The sequence below is a fragment of the Microcaecilia unicolor genome, chromosome 2 (genome assembly GCF_901765095.1).
Source record: "Microcaecilia unicolor chromosome 2, aMicUni1.1, whole genome shotgun sequence".
NCBI lineage: Eukaryota > Metazoa > Chordata > Amphibia > Gymnophiona > Siphonopidae > Microcaecilia > Microcaecilia unicolor.
The window spans coordinates 202807605-202829472 of record NC_044032.1 but is presented as its reverse complement, the minus strand read 5'-3'; the positions used below and the strand labels follow the sequence as shown (position 1 = coordinate 202829472).

At 41.0% G+C, this 21868-nt stretch overlaps 1 protein-coding gene across 8 annotated transcripts in view; it reads left to right on the top strand.

Moving 5' to 3' along the window:
* The window catches only part of LOC115463267 (spindle assembly abnormal protein 6 homolog), a 177491-nt gene that overhangs the window by 80663 nt on the left and 74960 nt on the right, over nucleotides 1-21868 (top strand). For all 8 annotated transcript variants that reach the window (XM_030193626.1, XM_030193625.1, XM_030193624.1 and 5 more), the window contains 3 exons: nucleotides 4833-4922; nucleotides 7152-7331; nucleotides 12880-12961. In XM_030193626.1, the coding sequence (XP_030049486.1) occupies nucleotides 4833-4922; nucleotides 7152-7331; nucleotides 12880-12961 (352 nt within the window). The remainder of the gene's footprint in view (nucleotides 1-4832; nucleotides 4923-7151; nucleotides 7332-12879; nucleotides 12962-21868) is intronic.

The following is a 21868-nucleotide window of genomic DNA, read 5'->3' as shown; positions in this document are numbered from 1 at the left end:
AAGGGTTTGATGATGTGTTGACGGCCTGCCCGGGAAATACTCACCTAGTGGAGCATGACATCATAACGGAAAGGGGTAAAGTAGTTCGGCAAAAGCCATATAGGCTGTCCCCCATGAAAAGGAGGGAGGTGATAAAACAGGTCCAGGAAATGTTAGACTTCGGGGTGATCGAAGAGTCAAATAGCCCCTGGTCAAGCCCAGTGGTGTTAGTACCAAAACCCGAAGGGGAGTGGAGATTCTGCATAGATTTCCGCCAGCTTAATAATATCTCGCAAGCAGATGCATATCCTATGCCCTATATTGAGGAGCTGGTGGACAGGCTAGGATCGGCACAATATCTCACCACCCTGGACTTGACAAAAGGGTACTGGCAGATTCCCCTTACGTCAGGGGCACAAGCTAAGACCGCCTTTAGTACGCCCATAGGCCTGTATCAGTTCAAAAGATTGCCCTTTGGCCTTAATTCAGCAGCTGCAAGCTGCCAGAGGTTGCTGGACAGGGTTCTCCGACCACATCAGGCATATGCCGCCGCCTATATGGATGATGTGGTAATACATAGTGGAGACTGGAACACCCATTTAAACCAGGTAGAGGCAGTGCTGCAGGCTTTTAGGGATGCAGGTCTCACCCTAAACCCCAAAAAATGCTATTTTGCACAGTACCGGGTGAAGTATTTAGGGTATAATGTGGGAAGGGGAGAGGTCCGGCCCTTATTGAATAAGGTTAAAAGCATCCAAGAGTTTCCCAGACCAAACACCAAGAAACAATTGCGTAGATTCCTGGGGATGGTAGGGTATTACCGCAGGTTCATCCCTTATTTTTCCGCAATGGCCACTCCCTTAACTGACATGCTGAGAGGGAAGAATCCGGACCACTTGAGGTGGGGAGGGGAGGAGTTGAGGGCATTTGAACAGATGCAGAGGGCCCTGTGCCAGGAACCTGTGCTGAAGGCAGTTGATTTTGAAAAGCCCTTTGTCCTTCAAACAGATGCTTCAGGGAGGGGGTTAGGCGCAGTGCTGTCCCAAGAGCATGAAGGGGAGGAACACCCGGTGCTTTATTTAAGCCGGAAGCTCCTGCCTCATGAGGAACATTACTCCACCATAGAAAAGGAGTGTTTAGCCATACGATGGGCAGTGCAGGAGTGTAGTGTCTATTTAGAAGGGAGAAAATTTAAGTTGGTAACGGACCATGCTCCCCTGAAATGGTTGAATGTAATGAAGAATAATAATGGGAGACTAATGCGATGGTACTTAGCATTGCAGCCTTTCCAATATGCTGTGGAGCATCGTCCCGGGCGATGTTTAGGAAATGTTGATGCCCTGTCCCGGGTGGAGGAGGAGGAGGAAAAAGAATGCGGGGGTGGAAATTTAAGGGGGGGGGGGTATGTAAAGAGTATGTAGGACAGGCCCCAAAGGAACCCTGGGATAGGCCAGAATACCCCCGTTATAGGCAGGCATTCCCCAGGAAAAAACTAGAAATAAAGAACTACAACTCCCAGCATGCCCCAAGGGAGACCGGGGATAAGAGAAACTATGTGCATTCCCAGGAGTCTCCAGAGGAGGGCCGCAGGAGAAGGAATAAGGCTGATTCTCCAACCTGGTGGAAGAGGTGGTGGAACAGGTGGGTGGAGAAAGAAGAGCCACCAAAGAGCTTTAATGAAAGAAAGGGTGAGCAGCTGGGAGAAGGGCGGGGCGAGGAGAATATGGATTGGGCTCCTGAGGAGAGAGAGGCAGAGAGTGAGCCTTGCCCTATGGAGTTGACTGAACCGGAGAACACCCTGGAAGAGCCGATGGACTTTTCAGCTCTGGCTCAGCGAAAGCCAAGGAAGTAGCGGGGCCAAGCCGGGTCAAGCGGGAGGAGGTCAGAGCTGCAACCCAGGAGGAAAGAGGATCCACTTCTCAATGTAGAATCTGAGGGGAAGGGTAAATGTAAAGGTACAGTAAATCAAGATTGAATATTGTTAGCACCTCTTGGCTGATGGGCCCTATGGACAGACATTTATTGTCATCACCTCCAAGCCTCGTGCAACAGTCGGGCATTTCCTTAGTTTCAGAAGCCTATCTCCATTCTGGGAGGGGGGGGGGGGGGGTTAGCCCACCCCTTTCCCACCTATAGCTGCCTTTGCTCCACAGTCTGAAGGACTTTTTTCTATTGGTTTGCCCCATCTTCAGTGGTTTCTCCTCCTTGAGTAGATCCATCCACTTCACATCTTTACCTTTGCCTACATCTGTTCATTGTCCATTTGTGGAAATGGCAAAGGATACACAAAGGAAGTGTCTCTTATTGACATTTGGAAAATGGTTTCTAGGGCTGCGGGGTGGTTATGGTCTTCTGTACTCCAGTTGTGTAAATTTTCATATTAGACTGGACAAATTGGCAGACATGGATAACATAACTATTTAGAATCAAATTAGTTAAATGGATAGTCAAATTTCAAATTTGCAGGCTTACAGTGCTTCAGCAATTAAGGACAGCTGAGTATACATGAACAATTGGAGAACCTAGAGAAATTTCTGATCTGCTGTTCTTTGTCCCCTGAGAATTTATTTAGGAAATGTTTTAACTTTTTGAGGATTCTGAAATATTGTTTTCCTCAATTTTTATCCATACTATAATTGAGCTACTTAGTAGGGTGTTGTAAGGATAGAAGAAATTTGGATAACTACACTTGACTACTTTCCTGGAAACATTTCAGGAGGTAATTTCCTTTATGACCACCCTTATGGTTGCCTTATCAGATGTAAGTTATGTTCATATTCACACATTTTTTCTGATGTAGTTAAGGCTATACTGTTTTATAGAAAAGTTTTGGCTTTGAAGGCTCAATCCTAGCAGTGGGGCATCCTTTTTCCTTAATTTCCTTCTCAGGGCTAGATGCACTAAACAATCGTTAGAGTCCTTCCCTTACCGATTCCCTTAGCGAATCGGTAAGGAATGGGCATGCATCAAGGAATAGGAATGCAAATGAGCTGCTCGTTGTAGCTCACTTGCAATTCTCTATTCCATTGTTAAACAGTCAGCCAATCGGCCGGTCGTGCATGCGCATAGCAGCCAATCGTTATGCTGGCTGCTCTGCGCATGCCAAATACACCTCCCTGTGCCGCCCAAAAGACGCAGCGCTGCTCACCCCTCTCCAATGCGGCTCGATCCAGAGGTGCAGTTGAGGACGCCCATTTAAAAAAAAAAACCGCCAATTTTGGCTGTCATTCCCCCTTGCAATAATAAAAACGTCTTTTTTGGCAGTGCTTCACTCAGCTGAGAGACCAGGAAGTCTCTGAGCCAATCACAGCGCGTTTAGCTGGTGCTTACCCGGCGGTCATTGCTGCCCAGTTACTGCCAGGTTAGCGCGGGAGCCTTTACCGCCACCTCAATGGGTAGCGGTAAGTGCTTCTGAATGGCCATATGGAAAATGGTTCAGTTACCATATGGCCATTTCTTTTCCAGCAAAAACAGACAGCCTTTTACCCGCTGTGGTAAAAGTGGGGCCTTGGCGCGTATCAAAAACACACGCTGACTCTAGAACAGGTCTTTTACTAGCCTGCTTAACAGCTAAGAATGCTGCATGAAAGAACTGGGGTTTGATAAGATGAAATGTGATCACAAATATATGTGATACCATCTTGTTTGATATTATAAGAAAGTTAATGCACGGCTGCTGATGAAGCATGTAAAGTGAAATGGGTTTGGCCACTGTCGAGCCATAGCTAAATGCTCAACTACTTTTTATATATAAAAGAAGATAATTTGCGAATAAAGGAATTTTTTGGAATTTTAATACATCATGTTGATTTAAATATTTACACTGGACTCTTCACTTGTTGATGTTCATCTATGGAGTTAGAGTGACAGTAGCCTTCCTCTTTTTGTGGTTACTCAGTTACCACATATTTCTTTTTCGGCAAAAAAGACAGCCTTTTACCCGCTGTGGTAAAAGTGGGGCCTCGGCGCATATCAAAAACACACGCTGTCTCTAGAACGACAGCTTGGTAAAAGGACCCCTTAAGCAGCTACACTGCTCATTTGGCTGTCTCTAAAGGTGCACACCTACATTTCAGCACACCAATGCCAGGTTTACACTAATATTCTATAAGGGCACGAGCACCCAAATGTTCTTACAGAATAGACTCACAATGCACATTGGCCTCTTTTTACTAAGCAGCTGACTATACAGGAAGTACCACTGGGCTACTGCAGCAGCCTGGCAGTACTTCCCACCCCTAGCATGCCGCCATTTCCGGCACTACAAAAAATTATTTATTTTTGTAGTGACTGTGTGTATCTGGAGGTAATCGGGTACCTATGTGCACTGTTCGGTTACTGCCAGGTTAACACGGGATCCCTTACCACCACCTCAATGGGTGGCGGTAAAGGCTCCCCCCCCCCCCCCCCCCCCCCCCCCCGAAATGACTGCATGGCAAGTGCTTTACTTGCCGCATAGCCATTTCCTGCAGGAAGGCAAGACTTCCCTTTTTACCAGCTGCAGTAAAAGGGGGCCTCTGTATGCATGTAAAACATGTCGATGCCAGCGCTGGTCCTCTTTTTGCCGCAGCTTGGTAAAAGGGGCCCATTATTAGGCCACTTAAATAGAGGTGCTTCCTATATGTGTAGACATTCTAACAATGAAGAATAGAATTTTTTTAAAATATGGTATGCGTGTATATGCCTATTCCTGCCAACAAATACACTGCAAGTTCTCCTACCTCTGCGCAATTTTATAAACGCACATATATGCATATTCAGTTTCGGCTAGGAATGCTATTCTAACGTGCTGTGAATTGTAACCTTTACATTTGCAGAGGTTATTGAATATTATATACAAATATGTCTTTCAGAAAAAGTTGGAAGAATCTTTAGAGCAAAAACAGGTTCAAATTGGAAAGCTAGAAACAACTGTGAAGACCCTTTCAGAAGAGCTTCTTAAAGTAAGTCATTCTAGCAAGTTGAATATTTATAATGGATACAGATGATGAAGCCAGGTGGTGGAATGATATTAGGTACTGGTGTGTTCCAACGGTTTCTGAGTAGATTTGATCTTTATTCTACTTTGTGGTTGGCTCTGTGGGGAAACATAAAAGTAAGAAGCCCTCTTTCTGGTGGACGCAGTGTATCGTACCTTACTGATTCCTTTGGTTTTCGTGGTAGTGCAGCTGCAGTGATAGCAATACTGGTGATTCAGATTCTGCAGCACCCTTAATCAAACTTGCTCATTTTGCCACTGGTAATTTCCTCCCCCTGGACGAATTTCATTGCTGTTACTGGGGAGCCGAGTGCTAAGGTCAGAACAGACTGGTCATGTGGATGAGGTGGCCCTTTCAGAGCTTGTTATGAATGGAGAGTACTGAGGCTGCTAATTTATTTTAGTTTCTTGATATGTTGCCTTTCATAAACACGTCAATGCAGTTTACAAAAGAAACAGAAGAGACATACCGGACAAAAACAGAGAACTTAGATAAAGCTACAATCTGGAGAAGAGTTTAGAAAACAGAAAAAGATAAATGTTTTGGAAGGGTGAGAAAGAAGCCTGGATTAGGGAAGCAGATTTAAGGGTCGATGCAGAATGCTACTGCAAGGTGAGCTGCACAGATACTGTGAGATAATGCTGATTGAGTAATGCAGGAAGGGGGGCAGAGCACAGGTTTACCTTGATGTGGCATACATTAGAACAAATGTATATGAGGTGTAACGGTCTCAGGCTTTAAACAAACAGTCACGAACTTTGGAGCAACGTGAGCCCTTGGCCTACTGTTGTCGAGTGGCAGCAGGAGGCAAAACCCCCCAAGTAGGACTGGACTAACAAGCTTGGCTGGAACTGGATGCTGTGACGGACTTGGCTTGACAGGAACCAGATGCAGCACCGGACTTGGCTTGACTGGAACAGGATTCAGGATACTGGAATGAGCTTGGCAGGAACAGGATACTGGAACAAGCTTGGCAGAAGCAGGATTCAGGCCTTAAGTGTGTGGTTTTGGATTGATTTTATTGCTCAGTTTTCAAGGTGATTTAAAACTTCAGGTACACAAGTTATTTCCCAGTACAAGTGGAGTTAACAGTCTCAGTTGTTTCCAGATTTAATCAAGTTGGAAGGAAGAAGTTTTTAAGTAATTGAGTTTAAGCAATAGATGCTACCTTTTTGCATTATCTGTCAAGCACAGGGTTACTTAGAAGAGCACTATTTTTTTTTAATTGAACCAGAATAGTCATCAAGGGGTCCTTTTACTAAAGTGCACCAAAAAGCGGCCTGCGCTGATGTAGATGCGTGTATGGGACGCGCTCAGGTCCATTTTTCAGTGCATCTGCAAAAAAAGGCCTTTTTTTGGCTGAAAATAGATGTGTGGCAAAATAAAAATTGGCGTACATCCATTTTGGAACCTGAGACCTTACCACCACCCATTGTCTTAGCGGTAAGGTTTCACGTGTTAACCGGGACGTACTCATCAGCGCATGTACACAGCCAATTACCGCCCAATTAGCACCATGTGGTAGAAAGTAAAAAAAAATTCTGTTGCGTGAATCGGATGCACACAAAAAATGGAATTACTGCCTGGGGCTCGCAGTAGCCGAGCAGTAGTTCCAAACTGACTCGCATTGGATGAGCTTAGGTGCCTATGCACCTTAGTGAAAGGGCCCCCTTAATTTCCTAACCTCAAAAATAAGTTTGTTAATCCAATAGGAATGAGCTGGAAGAGGTATTTTATGATGGTTAGGTATATGGCTGTTAAAATGAAATTTTGTCAAGAAATATTTATTTATGCATTTGTTGCATTTGTATCCCACATTTTCCCACCTATTTGCAGGCTCAATGTGGCTTACAATGCTCCGTTATGGCATTCGCCATTCCAGAGTAGAAGATACAATTGTTGTTACATAGAGAATGGGTTGACATGAAAAAATTAAACATACAGGCATAAAAGGAAATCAATCGAAATGGAGGTCGAATGGTAAGGTGTTGTGGTTACAGTTATTGTTCTTGATCTTTCAACTATGATGTGATATAAGTTTTGGAGCTTAAATTATTGATATATGTGTAACAATTATGGGGGCTTGATATGTTTTCATTTTGGGCTGATATTTCTTAGATAATTTTCTTAATTGTGTTAACTTTCTAAAGTTTATTAATGGTACTTGCTGTGGTTATATTCTGTTTTTCATAGGCTAATGAGATTATCAAAAAGCTGCAAATAGATCTGAAAAAATTAATGGAGAAAATAAAGCTAAAAAATGCAGTTACCATGCAACAAGAGAAATTGCTGGGGGATAAAGAACAAACATTGCAAAAGGAGACACTAGAACTTACTAAAGTACAACAAGCACTTCAGCAAAAAGAGGCAGAGGTATGGCACAGGGGTTAGGTTTAAGTGCTGTCAACAATGGACAAATTCAATGAACAGTTTTGAACGGATACATATTTTGCTCAAGGGTTTAATTTATGCATATTCTGAGACAGACATATTTCCACACAGTTTATTTTAAGCAACAGCTTATGAAGAATGAATTTGGGATTATTGGATGTAATCATTAGAAAAAGTCCCACAGATTTTTTTTTTTAACACATGCTTCTGAAATGACCACCTCTATTTCTTCCTCCTCCTTGCATATTCTTTCTTACTCCTCTACACACTGTTCCTTATGGAACAGGGACTGGTTCTAGGCCAAACCAAGGAGAGCTACAAACTGTGAAGGTCTAAATTCTGGGGTCTGAGCTAGTATATGTTCTGTTGTCCTGCCCTACTGGCTAAGTGAATGCCAAAAAATGGAGGAACCTACAAGTGGAACTAGAGTTGTGAATGGAACAGGTGAATTCAGTCATGCTTTATTCTAAGGCATGCATGGACATTTTGATCTGACTTTTTTCCCTTGAAGCAGAAATTCAATTCCCTACATAAAATGAAGGTGAAAGCACAACTTGATCTACCTAAGTAGGGTGTAGCTCAGTCCCTACATGTTTTGCCACTTCTGCCTTTCTGATTGAGCCTAAAACTGATCTGTGATTCATAACAAAAGGGGAGCAAAGTATATGAGAAGACTTAGGATACTCCTTTTTAGATTTAGCCAAGGTGAGTTATATTCAGGTACCCTAGCTATTTCCCTGTCCCTACAGGGCTTACATCTAAGTTTGTACCTGAGGTAATGGAGGCTGCCCAAGATCACAAGGGGCAGCAGTGGGATTTGAACCAGGGTCCCCTGGTTCAGCCTACTGCTAAAACCATTTGATTTATCTAAGGGATGAAGGACAGCCTGAGAAGGAAGGAAGGGAGGGAGGTTTTACCATTGTAGAGGCTCTCTGTTGACTAAATAGCAACAAGGTAGTTGAAATCTGATGAAAAATGGACTTAAAGATCAAATGGGTCTTTTACTAAGCCACGGTAGTGTTTTTAGCTCATGGTAGACATTATCTGGTGGTGACGCTTATAGGAATATAATGAATGTCTCATCGTTTACTGCCAGCTGATTTCTACCGTGAGCTAAAAATGCTACCACAGCTTAGTACCCCCCCCCCCCCCCCCCCCCCACACACACACACACAAAGGCATTAGGGCTCATAAAATCAACAGCGGGCACAACCCATGACAAAATTAAAAAGCGTGCTTGAGAAGCTACACATTTAATTGCTGTTAAGCTGTCTCATTGTAGGAGTGATGCCACAGAAGATGTGGGAAAAATCCATGGCTGCATGGACCGAAGATCACAATGTAATGAACTCAAAAGCACAAGGGTAATCTCAGAAGAGGCATTCAATTTATATGAAAAATTGTGGAATGAGCAGAGTGCCTTCTGAGATATTTTAAAAAGCATATGATGCACACAGTTGTCTTGGGATGCATTTTTCATTTTGCAAAGAAAAACAGCCTGCTGAATGCTCCCTCCAGAAGAAAAGGATGATGAACAGGATTAGATGGATGGAGGTCTATGATTGGACAAAGGAACATGTATGGGAGGGGTTATGGTGAAAGGAGCCTTAGTGATAGTGGTTTGCCAGGCTTTCTTGTTGAGGGAGAGCAGTGAGGTACGGTAGGAGTGGATAGCGAGTGTGTGTGATAAATTTCTCCCCCTTCTATTTTTTAATATTCCTGGGTGGGTTTTTGGTGGGGTGGGGGTTGCAGCTTTAATGTGGGTCAGGAAAGAACGGGTTTGTGGGACATAGGTGTGGCCTGATGAAAAGGGAGGTTGAAAAAGTAAGGCATAATAGAATGGTATTCGCTTGTGTGACACCGACACATTTGGAAGTAAGGCTGTGCTTCACCATGGGCTTTGCTGGAGGTTGATTTTACGACAATGCTATGGCTGTATCAGATAAGGCTATTTCTTCACTGACCAGCTATAGAGAGTGGTAGGAAAGGCCACTCTGGGAATGGATGAATTGGGAGAGGATTTGAAATCGTTAATTATTTTGAGGAGTTCTATATGTGATTTCAATAAAGCTGCTGCCAGAACCTTTGCCACTATTATGAGTTTGCATTCCTTTTTGTTGGTGTTACTTCTATATGTAAATTGCCTCCGGGATAGGGTGTGAATGCAGATCTTAGGAAGATGAAAGAAGAAAGATGATTCTGAAGGTTTGGGGGGGGGGGGGGGGGGAAAGGATTCACAGATAATATCAGTAGCCATATACTTCTAAAATATAAATATCTTGTTTTGTTTATTTTTGGTGTCCTCTTAAATTTATATCTCCAGTTATAATGGAAGTCAGTGAGAATATGTTTCAGTTTACAGATATTTTGGAAACATTTCTCTGTTTTGAGATTTCTGTAGCCATGCTCCATCTTGGAGAAACTGGTATTTGTAAGTTGTAATACCTTTTATTGGACCTGCCATCTTTATCTTATATTTTTTGCCCTGTATTAAATATTAGGAATATGCAGGGAATAGGTCTCAGATTTTCATCCTTGGTTCAGTCACTGGTTCAATTTGTTGTGGGACACAGGATCATGTGAGAAACTTAAAATCGATGTGGAAAGAATTTTGCAAAACCATCAACCCTAAGTGGATAATCACATAATGCCAAACAGCTCATTTGGAAAGAAAGGGGGGAAGCCTCAGAGGTCCACGGTAATACAGCACCCTAGCAAACCAGTCTGTGAAAAGGACCTTTTGTGTTCTGTAAAAGCTCTCACAGGGCTGTTTTTTGCAGAATTTTGTAGCCATAACTGTGAGATTTTCTGTCCGTATTATTCAAACTTATTTAAAACTTGTTGACAAGCATCTTCCACAGAGGTAACAGACGTTTCAAGACTTCAAGAACGGTATGAAGATCCCATGGAACCTAAGAGTCATTCAAGCATGCACACTCACACACCAGCATATGTGTGTACAGTAGGTGTGGTCAGGGGAGGGTTTAGCGCAGAGCTAATATGTGCTAATACACCTTCATGAGAGCTGATGTAATGTTTATGCTTCAATCTAGCAGAAATAAGCAGGAGACAGTCTACTGCAGAAGTAGAACAGACAACCAAACAGTAGCAGTGATCCAAGAAAGGACAAACACAGCAAGCGTTGATCCAAATGCCAACTTTAATGGAAACAAGACCCAACCTGGCCAAGTTTCAGAAAAACCTTTGTCAGGGGTCACAAAGGTTTCCACAATACATTCACAGATTTAAAGCATGTACTGCAATACCTACATAGAAAAAGCTCTGGTCTACTTGGTTACAGTTCTCCTCCTACTAAATTGAATATGTAAGAAAAGATGAGCTCATACATGATTTATTCGGTACTATTCAAGTTCATAAATATCATCTATATATGTCTGCACAAGAGGGGATAGAGCAGGAGAATGGGAAAGAAAGCAGGATATAAAAGTAATCTACAGGCATATTTTCAAAGCACTTAGCCTTCCAAAGTTCCATAGGTTTCTATGGAACTTTGGAAGGCTAAGTGCTTTGAAAATATGCGTGCTAGAGTCCTAGAAAACTATTTCTGAAGGTGATATTGTCCATTTTGATCACTCTGTGGTTGCAAATTTCTCTCTTAGTTTTAGTCCATGAAGAAACAAATGCTTAAAGTAGTAGTTTCCTTCTTAAGCAATGACTCTGTGAAATATTTCCCTTTCAGAAGTTGCAGGAAATTAAAATCTTGGGCTAAAATATGTTCCAGAATTCTGCAAATAAAGGGGCAATTACGAATAATCCCCTGGGATTCTTATATAGTGCACCTAGAGATCCACGCTGAAATGCAGGCGTATTCTATAATAGTGCATGTAATGTAAATTTTTTTTTTGTTACATTTGTACCCCGCGCTTTCCCACTCATGGCATGCTCAATGCGGCTTACATGGGGCAATGGAGGGTTAAGTGACTTGCCCAGAGTCACAAGGAGCTGCCTGTGCCTGAAGTGGGAATCGAACTCAGTTCCTCAGGACCAAAGTCCACCACCCTAACCACTAGGCCACTCCTAATCAGCATTGATAACACTTAACAAGCAACAATAAGCATTAATTGGCAGTGCCGTAGCGAGGGCGGCTGACACCCGGGCGCACCCCCCCCCCCCGAGCGCATTCTTACTAGCATAGGAAAGCAGGGAGCGGGCGGGAGGGCCGATCTGCCCTGACTGCACGTCTCTGGGAGCTGCGTCGGCTCCGCTGGTCCTTGCTCTCTGCCCCGGAACAGGAGGTAACCTGTTCCCAGGGCAGAGGGAGCAGGGAACCAGCGGAGCCGACACCCACCCCAGCGGTGTGCACCCGTGGCGGACCGCCCCACCGCCCCCCCTTCCTACGCCACTGCTAATTGGAAAAAATGAGTTTATGCACACAACTCGATAAGCATAGTCAATAATGAACTGCGCCTTAATTCTAGTGCGTACAGTTCAAAAGGGGCAAGTCTATAGGTAGGGAAATGGGTGTTTTCTGGGCTATTCAAAATTTATGTGCATAGTTATAAATATGGCCCAGTGTGTGTAAATCTACATGCAGGGATTTATGTCACATTTTCTTTGGTGTTAAAGGAGGCATGTAGTGTTAGGTCCTAGGAGGTCAACTAAGTGTATTCTATATTATGTGCCTAAATTTAGGCATCACTTAAGAATACACTTAAGTGGACATTTTTACCATGCGGATTTTTTAGGTGCCTTATATAGAATCTGGCCCAGCAGTGTAGATGGGCAATTTAGGCCACATACATTATACCATTCAAATTTTGGAAAAGAAATTGCAAATTTCTCTTTGAAAATTAGCAGCTATAAAGGATGTGTGCTGAAATTGATGGTATATTTTGTACTTGCTACTTCTGTGGATGGCTAAACATGGGGGAAATAGCATGCTGACTTCAGAGAATGTCAGGTATATGCACTGTTCTACTCTCTGGACCTAAACATACCCACAGGAGCACTATTTTCAACCCAGCTCAAAGAAGGTGCACTGGGAAGGCTTGCTTGTACTTGGGAATGATGGAGAGATGGTGCAGTTTTCCAACAAACCCTTTATCTGGTAAATTGTTTTGAAACTTGTCTTCAACCTCACTGGCAGGTCTTTGTTCTGACTCTGCTGGATCTTTACACCTAGCCTGTAAAATCATTGAAAGTAGAAATTAATAGATGCTTGCCCTCTAGAAAATACTGCTAGAGATTTTGTTTTAAGTTATTTAGTTTGAGTTTCATGAAACAATTTTATATTAAATTCAGACATTTTACAGACAAAAATTGATGGCAAGTAGCACTTATGCAATGCCATTAATGCTTAATTCCTTTCTTGTTATTTTAGTACCTGTTTGGTAGAAGGCTACTATAAAAACCTGAGGTAGTATATTGGTGGTTTTTTTATTTTCCCAGTTACTCTAAATACATACTGTTCATGGCAATAGATTGCATTTATGATACATTCAAAATATAATATTTCAAGTTTGGTGGGATGATACATGAATGATTTAACATAAAAAATGCCTTTCCCCAGGCCTTAAAGTTACAGGAGCAGTTGGATGCCACTGTTCAGAAACTGGAAGAAAGCAAACAATTGTTGAAAACTAATGAGAATGGTAAGCAGAGTACAGGCATGCTTCATGGTGAAAATACTGACTGTGCAATGAGATGATCATTTCAGCTCTGGGGCATTTATTTTCTTTTTGCATATTGAATTTTGCTAAGGGTTTCTTTTACAAAGCTGCACTAGTGATTCCCACACAACAAATGAGAGGAAGTCTGTAGAAATTGAATGGCCTTCCTCTCATTTGCCACACTGAGAATCAGTAGTGCACCTTTGTAAGAGAAGCCCTTACTGTCCAGTCCTTTTTGAAGATGTGCATACCATCCCAGTTTCAAGGTCAAAAGTTATGATAGGTATATTCAGCACCAGTAATGTGTTTGAATAACATTTTCAAAATTGTTAATGGATCTGATTACTGTATTTTATATATATTTTTTTTCAGTGATAGTGTAAGTATCTGAAAATCATTTTTATCTAATTTTTTTGGTCTTGATGGACTTCTTTACTAAAAGGTTGCCTTTTTTCATAGTTTGAAAGAGAAACTTGCATATTTGGAAAAAAAAAAAAAAAAGGTGCTTTTAAAACCTTGTCCTAAAAGTCCCTGGATTAAGATATTAAAACTTGTAATTTGATTAAGAGGTGTATTTTCAAAGCACTCAGGAGGAGATGTACAGAACTCCAGTACTGTAGGGAACAGCAAATTTAAATTACCGACCAATGCTCAACACTGGCAGCAAGTGAATTATATGCATGCAGTTAATGTTGAGCATTGGACATTAAAAGAGGAGGAACGTGCCTGATGTATGCCCACAAGAGCTGAGCAGTAGGCACACATTTGTGCACATGCTTTGTAGAGGGTATGGATGTGATTTCCAAAGCTCCAGACAACAAAGCAGAAGCAGTACACAAGAGTTAAATAAAGCCTCTTGCACCGGTGTCAGCGTGTGTTTTTGACGTGCGCTGAGGCCCCCTTTTACCGCAGTGGGTAAAATGGAAGTCTGTTTTTTTTTTTTTTTTTTTTTAAAGAAATGATCATGCGGCAAGCACTTTCTGCATGGCAATTATTATTATTTTTTTTTTTTGGGGGGGGGAGCCCTTACCACTATATCCTATCTATCTATCTCTATCTATCTATCTATCTATCTATCTATCTATCTATCTATCCGTCCATCCTAAGGGCATTTTTTTTTAATCTGTACATGTGTGGGGAATGTGCCTTTTGTCTGTATGTCTGCTGTATGTATGTATGTATGTGTGTGTGTATATATATATATATATAGCACATTCCCCACACATGTACAGATTAAAAAAAAACAGATTGTGCCACCGAGAAGTCACCCTCGTGCAATGACAGCTCCAGATCTGTCGGAAAATTTTGAACGTTAAAAGTAGGCGCTCCTTTCTGTGCATCACATGGAATACTCATTTTAATACTAATGAGCTGGTAACACATTTGTTGAGGACTATCAGTATTAGCTACAGTGAATGGTAAAAGCAACAAAGAACCTCTTTGTGCATTAGATGTTGAATAAAGTGCATGTTAGACTGGCTGCAATCAGTCTAAATCAAACATTGCAAGTACGGTATGCTTTGAATATCAAGGCCTCAGATTTACAGTGTTACATAAAGGGGCATTTTCGATATGACGTCTAAGTCCAACTTTGGACGTTTTGCAAAAAAACGTCCAAAATCTGAATATCAAGGGAGGTCATTTTCAAAAAAGAAAAATGTCTATCTTTTGTTTTCAAAAATAGAAGGTTTTGTGATTTGGATGTTTTATTTTTTTTGTTGGGCCATTAAAAAAAACAAACAAACAAAAACAATGTCCAAGTGCAAAAATGCACAAAATCAAGCCTTTGGGATGTAGGAGGAGCCAGCATTTTTAGTACACTAAGTACATAAGTACATAATTAATGCCATACTGGGAAAAGACCAAGGGTCCATCGAGCCCAGCATCCTGTCCACGACAGCGGCCAATCCAGGCCAAGGGCACCTGGCAAGCTTCCAAAACGTACAAACATTCTATATATGTTATTCCTGGGATTTTGGATTTTTCCAAGTCCGTTTAGTAGCGGTTTATGGACTTGTCCTTTAGGAAACCGTCCAACCCCTTTTTAAACTCTGCTAAGCTAACCGCCTTCACCACCTGACATCCCAGGAAAGCAATAGTGCACCTTAGGGGGCACTGCAGTGAACTTCATAAAATGCTCCCAAATACGCATCTGACCATTGCTCCTTTAACTTGTCTGCTGAGCTCCCCAAAACCTACTACCCCCAACTGTACACCACTACCATAGTCCTTACAGGTGAAGGGGGCACCTATATGTGGGTACAGTGGTTTTCTGGTGAGGTGTGGAGGGTTCACAGTTTCCTCCACAAGTGTAACAGGTAGGGGGAGGTAGAAGCCTGGGTCAACCTGTCTGCAGTGCACTGCACTGCACCCACCACTAGACTACTCCAGGGACCTGCATGCTGTTCTAATGGACCTGAGTTATAACATCAGAGGCTGGCAAGTAATGTTTTTCATCACATTTTTTGGGGGGTGGGGGGTGGGAGGAGGTTAGTAACCACTGGGGGCAATAAAGGGAGGTCATCCCTGATTCCCTCCAGTGGTCATCTGGTTATTTAGGTCACCTTTTTGTGCCTTATTCATTATAAAAACAGGTCTAGCTCAAAACATCTTAATTTTAGTCCTGGACGGTTTTGTTTTCTTCCATTATGGCTGAAAAACGTCTAAGTCTCAGGAACGCCCAAGTCTCGCCCTGAACATGCCCCTGATACACCCCCTTGAGATTTGGACGCTCTTCTGACGACTTTGAAGAAAAACATCTAAAAATAGGTTTGAAAATACTGATTTTTGACGTTTTTGCCACTTTTTTAGACATTTTTCTGTTTTGAAAATGAGCCCAGTAGTAACCTATGGAACTTTCAGAATGGATGGACGGGCAGATTTCTTCAGGGAAAGAATATAATAGTGAAATCATATATCAATGATATTGTGATGAGTGGACAGCTGCCTTTTCCACCATTTCATATAACCCACTTTGAGCCTACTAATAAGTGGGAAAAGGTGGGATACAAATGTAACAAATGTGTTTGTCCAACCATGATTAAGTAGAGGAGTGTGGTAGCTGTGTTAGTCCACTCTTAAGGTTATCAATAGAAATCAAACAAAATATGATGAAATCATAATTTAGATGAGTCACCAGATTTGAATAGAAGAGCGAGAGCCATCTACCAGAAATTGCTGGCATCTGCCCTTCCATTCTTGAATTAACCTAAGTACACCCATGGTATCTGATCCTGCCCCCAGCACTGGTGGTGTCGCCTTACTAAAAGGCAGTCCCAGTGGCAAGTTCCACCAAAAGGGCACGCTTCTTATTACACCCCTTGGTTGCTTAGTTGGATATTTGAACATTGGCTGTCGGTTGAGTTAAAGCTTTTTGATGTTTTATTGATTTTGAGTGGAAGGCTCACAAGCCGTGATGGGGAAGGGTGGTGTTGAGGAATATATTGACTGTGTGGTTGGTAAAGGGCATTATGGGTCACAGAAGGATAAAGTCATAACTGAATTAGGGAGTGGGTTGCTAGCTTCTTAATTTGTCATCCTGGTATATAGAGTAGGGACAAGAAGTGAGAGGTGGAGGCTTTTACTTAAATCTTCAGTGGTCTATTTGAAATTGGAGACCCCACCAGGATGTGATTTCCTTTTGTTAGAAGAGGATGTTTGAGAGATTCCCTTGTCTGATTATTGCACAATATTTTGTTGTTAATTAAATCACATGAGAGAGCTTCGGCATTTGTATCATATATGATTAGAAAACATTTCCAGACAACACAGATTTGTGAACAAATAGACGAAACGATGTAACAATTGTATGTAGAGTTTGCATAGTCTCTAGATATGGTGACTCCAATCGGATTGCTTTGGGTATGTAATTGGAAGAATAATATTGTCACAAATTGCAAGAGCAGATATAATGTCTTTGGATACTGGAGATGGAAGAAAATTAAAGGGTATAGTGATCATAAGAAAAGATAACAGCACATAGCTAAGGCAGGCGGGACTTTCTTACTGACACTCTTGCCAGAGTAGAAAATAAACATTGGCAGTTATCCTGAAAAGTATCTAGATCCAAGGAAAAGCAGTAAAGTGGCAGATAGTATCATTTGTAAGACACAGCACTTCCTGGGGCAATTTGTTGTGAAAAGATTAGAGACCTGAGGCCTGAAAAGGAAAGATTGTGGAACCGATGCAGAATGCTACCGAAAGGCAAACCGTGTGCGTTACTGCAGGTTAAAGTGAAAAATACTGACCCGAGCAATGTAGACAGGGTTTCAGTGCAGGTGTTAACTCACACAAAGTATGAGGGTTCGAAAGTCAAAGGTTAAAGCCATGTTTTAAGAACTTTCTTAAAGGTAGGATAAGAAGGTTCAGTTTTGTTTTGGGTTTTTTTTTTTATGCCAGGGGAAGAGAATTCCAAAGTTTAGGAGCCACATATAAAAATGTGGTTTTTCAAGTAACCTCTAATCTTATGAGGGATTGGGGGGGAGGAGCCATAAAAGGGCTTGTTATGATGAATGTAGCCTGCAGATAGGGGACAAAGTAGAGTGGAAATGTAATCAGGGACAGAGGGTCATAAACCTCTGAATACTGGTATTATTAATTCATATTGTATGTGTGCTGATACCAGTAACCAGTGTTCTGTTTTGGGGAGGGCGGGTCACACAATCAAACCAGTGGGCATTATGTAAAAGTTTCACAACTGTTGATTGTAACCTTTTAAGGGGTGCAAAACGAAGGTTGGAGAAAAGACAATTGCAGAAATCCATGTGGGTGATGACTAGGGACATAATAAGCATTTGAATGCAAGATAAAGGGAGAAAGTGTTCATCAGAATATATGCATTGTAATGCAAAGAAGGATTGTAAAACTTTAATATCCAGCCCAAACAGAAGAGGCACTATGGATCTGTAACAGATGACAAATCAAAGAAAAGAATCAGATCACAGATGAAGGTCACACAGCAACTAATTTATTGAAAAGGATAACTCGACAAGGCCACTTCTCGCCTCAAGGCTGTCAGAGGTAATGCTACCAAATAAACATTTACGGAAAGAACTAAAACACATAAAGCCCACACTCATTGTTCAGTCATGCATCAATACAGCCACTCCTGTATTCTCATCCCCCGAAATCATACCACACTCACACCTTTACTCACAGAAAATGTATACCAAGTGTGTTCCTGTTATATATTGCCCCTTTTTTGTCTCCCTTGTTTCCTTCCAATGTCTGTGTTTTTTCCATGTTTATACTCCTTATCGATATCATCACAATGTAATCCATAACCAAGTTGTAACAAATTGTATTTCCATGATTCATAATGTATTGTAAGCCACACTGAGCCCGCAAAAAGGTGGGAAAATGTGGGATACAAATGCAATAAAATAAATAAATATACACCATTAAAAATGGCATATTTAAAATTTATAAATCAAAAAAATGAAACATCCCAGGTGAAGTTCACACAGCAACTAATTTTATTAAAAAAAAAAAAAAGATAACTCAATGTGGCCACCTATTGCTGAAGGCTGTGTCAGGGGTAACGTTACAAAATAAATATATAAACTAATACAAATTTAAATACATAGGCCCCTGTTTACTAAGCTGCACTAGCATTTTTTAGTGCATACTAAATGCTAGAGTAACCTATATGTTCCTATGGGTGACTTAGGAGCCCTTTTACTAAGCTGCATAGGCACCTACGTGTACGTGCGCCAAATGTGCGTCAATTTGCAATTTGGAGTTATTGCTTGGCTACCACTTGGCTCAGGCAGTAATTTCATTTTTTATGCATGTCCGCTATGCGTGATGGAAAATAATTTTTTATTTTTCGGCACGTGGCAGTAATTTGGCGGTAATCATTCTACACACATAGACCATTACTGCCCAGTTAACACGTTAGACCTTACCACTAAGTGAATGGTTGGTGGTAAGGTCTCAGGCCTCAAATGAACATGCATCAATTATTTTGCTGCATGTCCATTTTTGGCCAAAAAAAGGCCTTTTTTGCAGGTATGCTGAAAAACGAACCTGCGTGCATCCAATACACGCATCTACACCAGCACAGGCCATTTTTTAGTGCACCTTAGTAAAAGGACCCCTTAGCATTTAGCTTATGCTAATCATTAGCGTGCACTAAATATGCTAACACACCCTTAGTTTCGCTTACTAAATGGGCTCACGGTAAGTTATAAAACAATAATGAAAAAAAAAAACCCAGATATAAAAGCATATATAAACCAAAAATAAAATCACAAAAATACACTTCCAAATATAAAAACTTTCAAAGTGAGATATCATGCTATGTGCAAGCATACACAATGAATTCCATACAAGTTAAATTCAAGAGTCATAATGGTGCATTGATCCATAAGTGAGACCAGATTAGCACTTACACATAGTGGAAACAGATATAGGTATGCATAAGATATTAAACATCAATGACCGGAGCAACCATTATTCTCTGATATTTAAATTTAGAACAGTTATAGCAAGGGGGCGGGGATTCATCAAGGTGCGGTAAAAGTTTGCATTTTACTGCACCTTGATTTCTCATGGGATCCCACCTTAGAGAAATAATGCTGCTTGTCCATTTTTTTGGTTTGCTTCCTACATTCCTGTGTTCTAGTGATCTCGGTTGTGTCAGTGGAACACATAGAAAATGGCCACTGGAATATAAAATTTTGAAAATTATTTTTAGCTATTTTGCAGTGATTTTATAGCATTTTGACTTAATAATTAGCATTTTAATGTTGTCAGATTGTGCTTTATTGAAAGTTATCCTCTGGAAATATTTTTACACAAAATTGATGTTTTTTTTTTAAGCACAGCATGCTTTTATTTTTGTATGACTATTTCTCTTTTAAATATTTCTTGTGGTCTCCCTCTTAGATACAGTAGCTGGAATAAAGTTTTAGATCTGGTTTTTGCCAGTGATGAAGTGAAGATCGAGTTGATCATGACAACTCTACAAATCTTTCTGATTTTGAGCTTTTTGAGGCTTTTCCTTCCTTCCTTTTTTTTAAATAATTTGTTTTGGTAATATATTTATGCTCCGTATGTTTTCATTGTGTGGACTACTCAGTTCATCTTAGCGATTTTTTGTAATTCCTCACCCTTTTTTTGTTACTTTAGTTGAACTGTTAGAGAAAAACAGATCAAATGTTACTGACAGAATGAGTTGGGAAGGTGATATGTTGGGGGAAAACAATATTAGAAGTGAAATGAAATTGGAAGGGGGTGTCAGTATTTCTATTTTCTATTTCTATTCATGTTTATGTACTACCAACTCTCTCAAAGGATCCAAAGTAGTTGACAAACAGAATACATTTTCACATTTAGTTAGCTATAAGTTAAATCAAACAAGTACAATTATAACTCAAACAGAAATATTTTTAAGGCCTTTCTAAAAACAAAATATGATGGAATGAATCTGTCTCGAGGGAGATTATTTCAAATCTTGATTGCCTGAAAAGAAAATGAATTCTCATGAACCCTTTTAAAATGTATGTTTTTAGATGTGAGGTAGCCTGTTTGTAATGTGCGTAAGGAACAGTTACTCCACTCAATGGCTGGAAAAAAACAAAAACTCTATCACATCTTCAGAATTCAAGCTGCTAATCCATTGTTTAATAGGCAACCAATGAAGATTTTCATAAAGTTATACATGGAACCAAAGCGACCTCTACTAAATGTCAATCTTAACTGCTGTGTTTTGTAACGGTGATAACCAATGTTGCAATTTAACTGAGATACCACTATATAAATTGCAACAATCAAACTGTTGCAACAAAATTGCCCAGGCCAAGATCCTAAAATTGTATGGGTGGAGTAATGCTCTAATCGTGCGGAGCTGCCTGAGCTTGAAAAAAAAAAAATCTTGCTAAATGCATTGATCTGGTCAGTATAGGACAGATTTGAGTCTAAAAAAAAAATCCCTGTTTGGACTGATTTTCATTCTTTAATTTTTCACCAATTGATAATATATGTTCTTTGCCTAAAGATCTGTCCGCATCTCCAAACAATAAGGGGCCCTTTTACTAAGCCACGTAAGCGCCTATGTGCACCCAACGTGCGCAAATTCCGAGTTACCGCCCGGCAACCGCATGGTCCTTGTGGTAATTTCATTTGTGGCGTGCGTCTGCTATGCACATGCGTGCCACAAAATAAAAAATATTTTATGTATCAGCTACGCATGTCAAGTGGCGTTTGACACGCATAGGACTTTACCGCTAGATCAATGGCTGGTGGTAAGGTCTCGGACCCAAAATGAACACGCGGCAATTTTAATTTTGCTACATGTTCATTTTCAGCAAAAATTTTAAAAAGGCATTTTTATGCACTTCGATCATTACCGCCTGGATTCTTTACTACTAGGTCAATGGCTGGTGGTAAGTTCTTAGACCCAAAATGGACGCGCGGCAATTTTGATTTTGCCACATGTCCATTTTCGGCAAAAAAGCCCTTTTTACAGGAGTGCTGAAAAATGGATCGGCATACACCAAAAACTCGCGCCTACACTACTGCAAGCCATTTTTCAGTGTGCCTTAGTAAAAGGACCCCCAAGTGATTGTAAATATATATTAAAAGCAGAGACTATGGGGAACCTTGTGGTACCCCACAACCAGGATTCCAATGTAATGAAACTCTATCTTTCCCTTTCACTCGGTGTAGGTCTTGGATCTCAAATTGTTTGAACCAACTCAAAACTGACCTGGCTATTCCTAATTTCACTTAGGGCCCTGTTTACTAATGTGTGCTAGTGTTTTTAGTGCACGCTAAAATTAGCATGTGCTAAACACTACAGATGCCCATATATTCCTGTGGATGTTTCTAGCAGTATCGCACGCTAATGTTTAGCATGCGCTACAAACGCTAGCGCCTATAACGCAG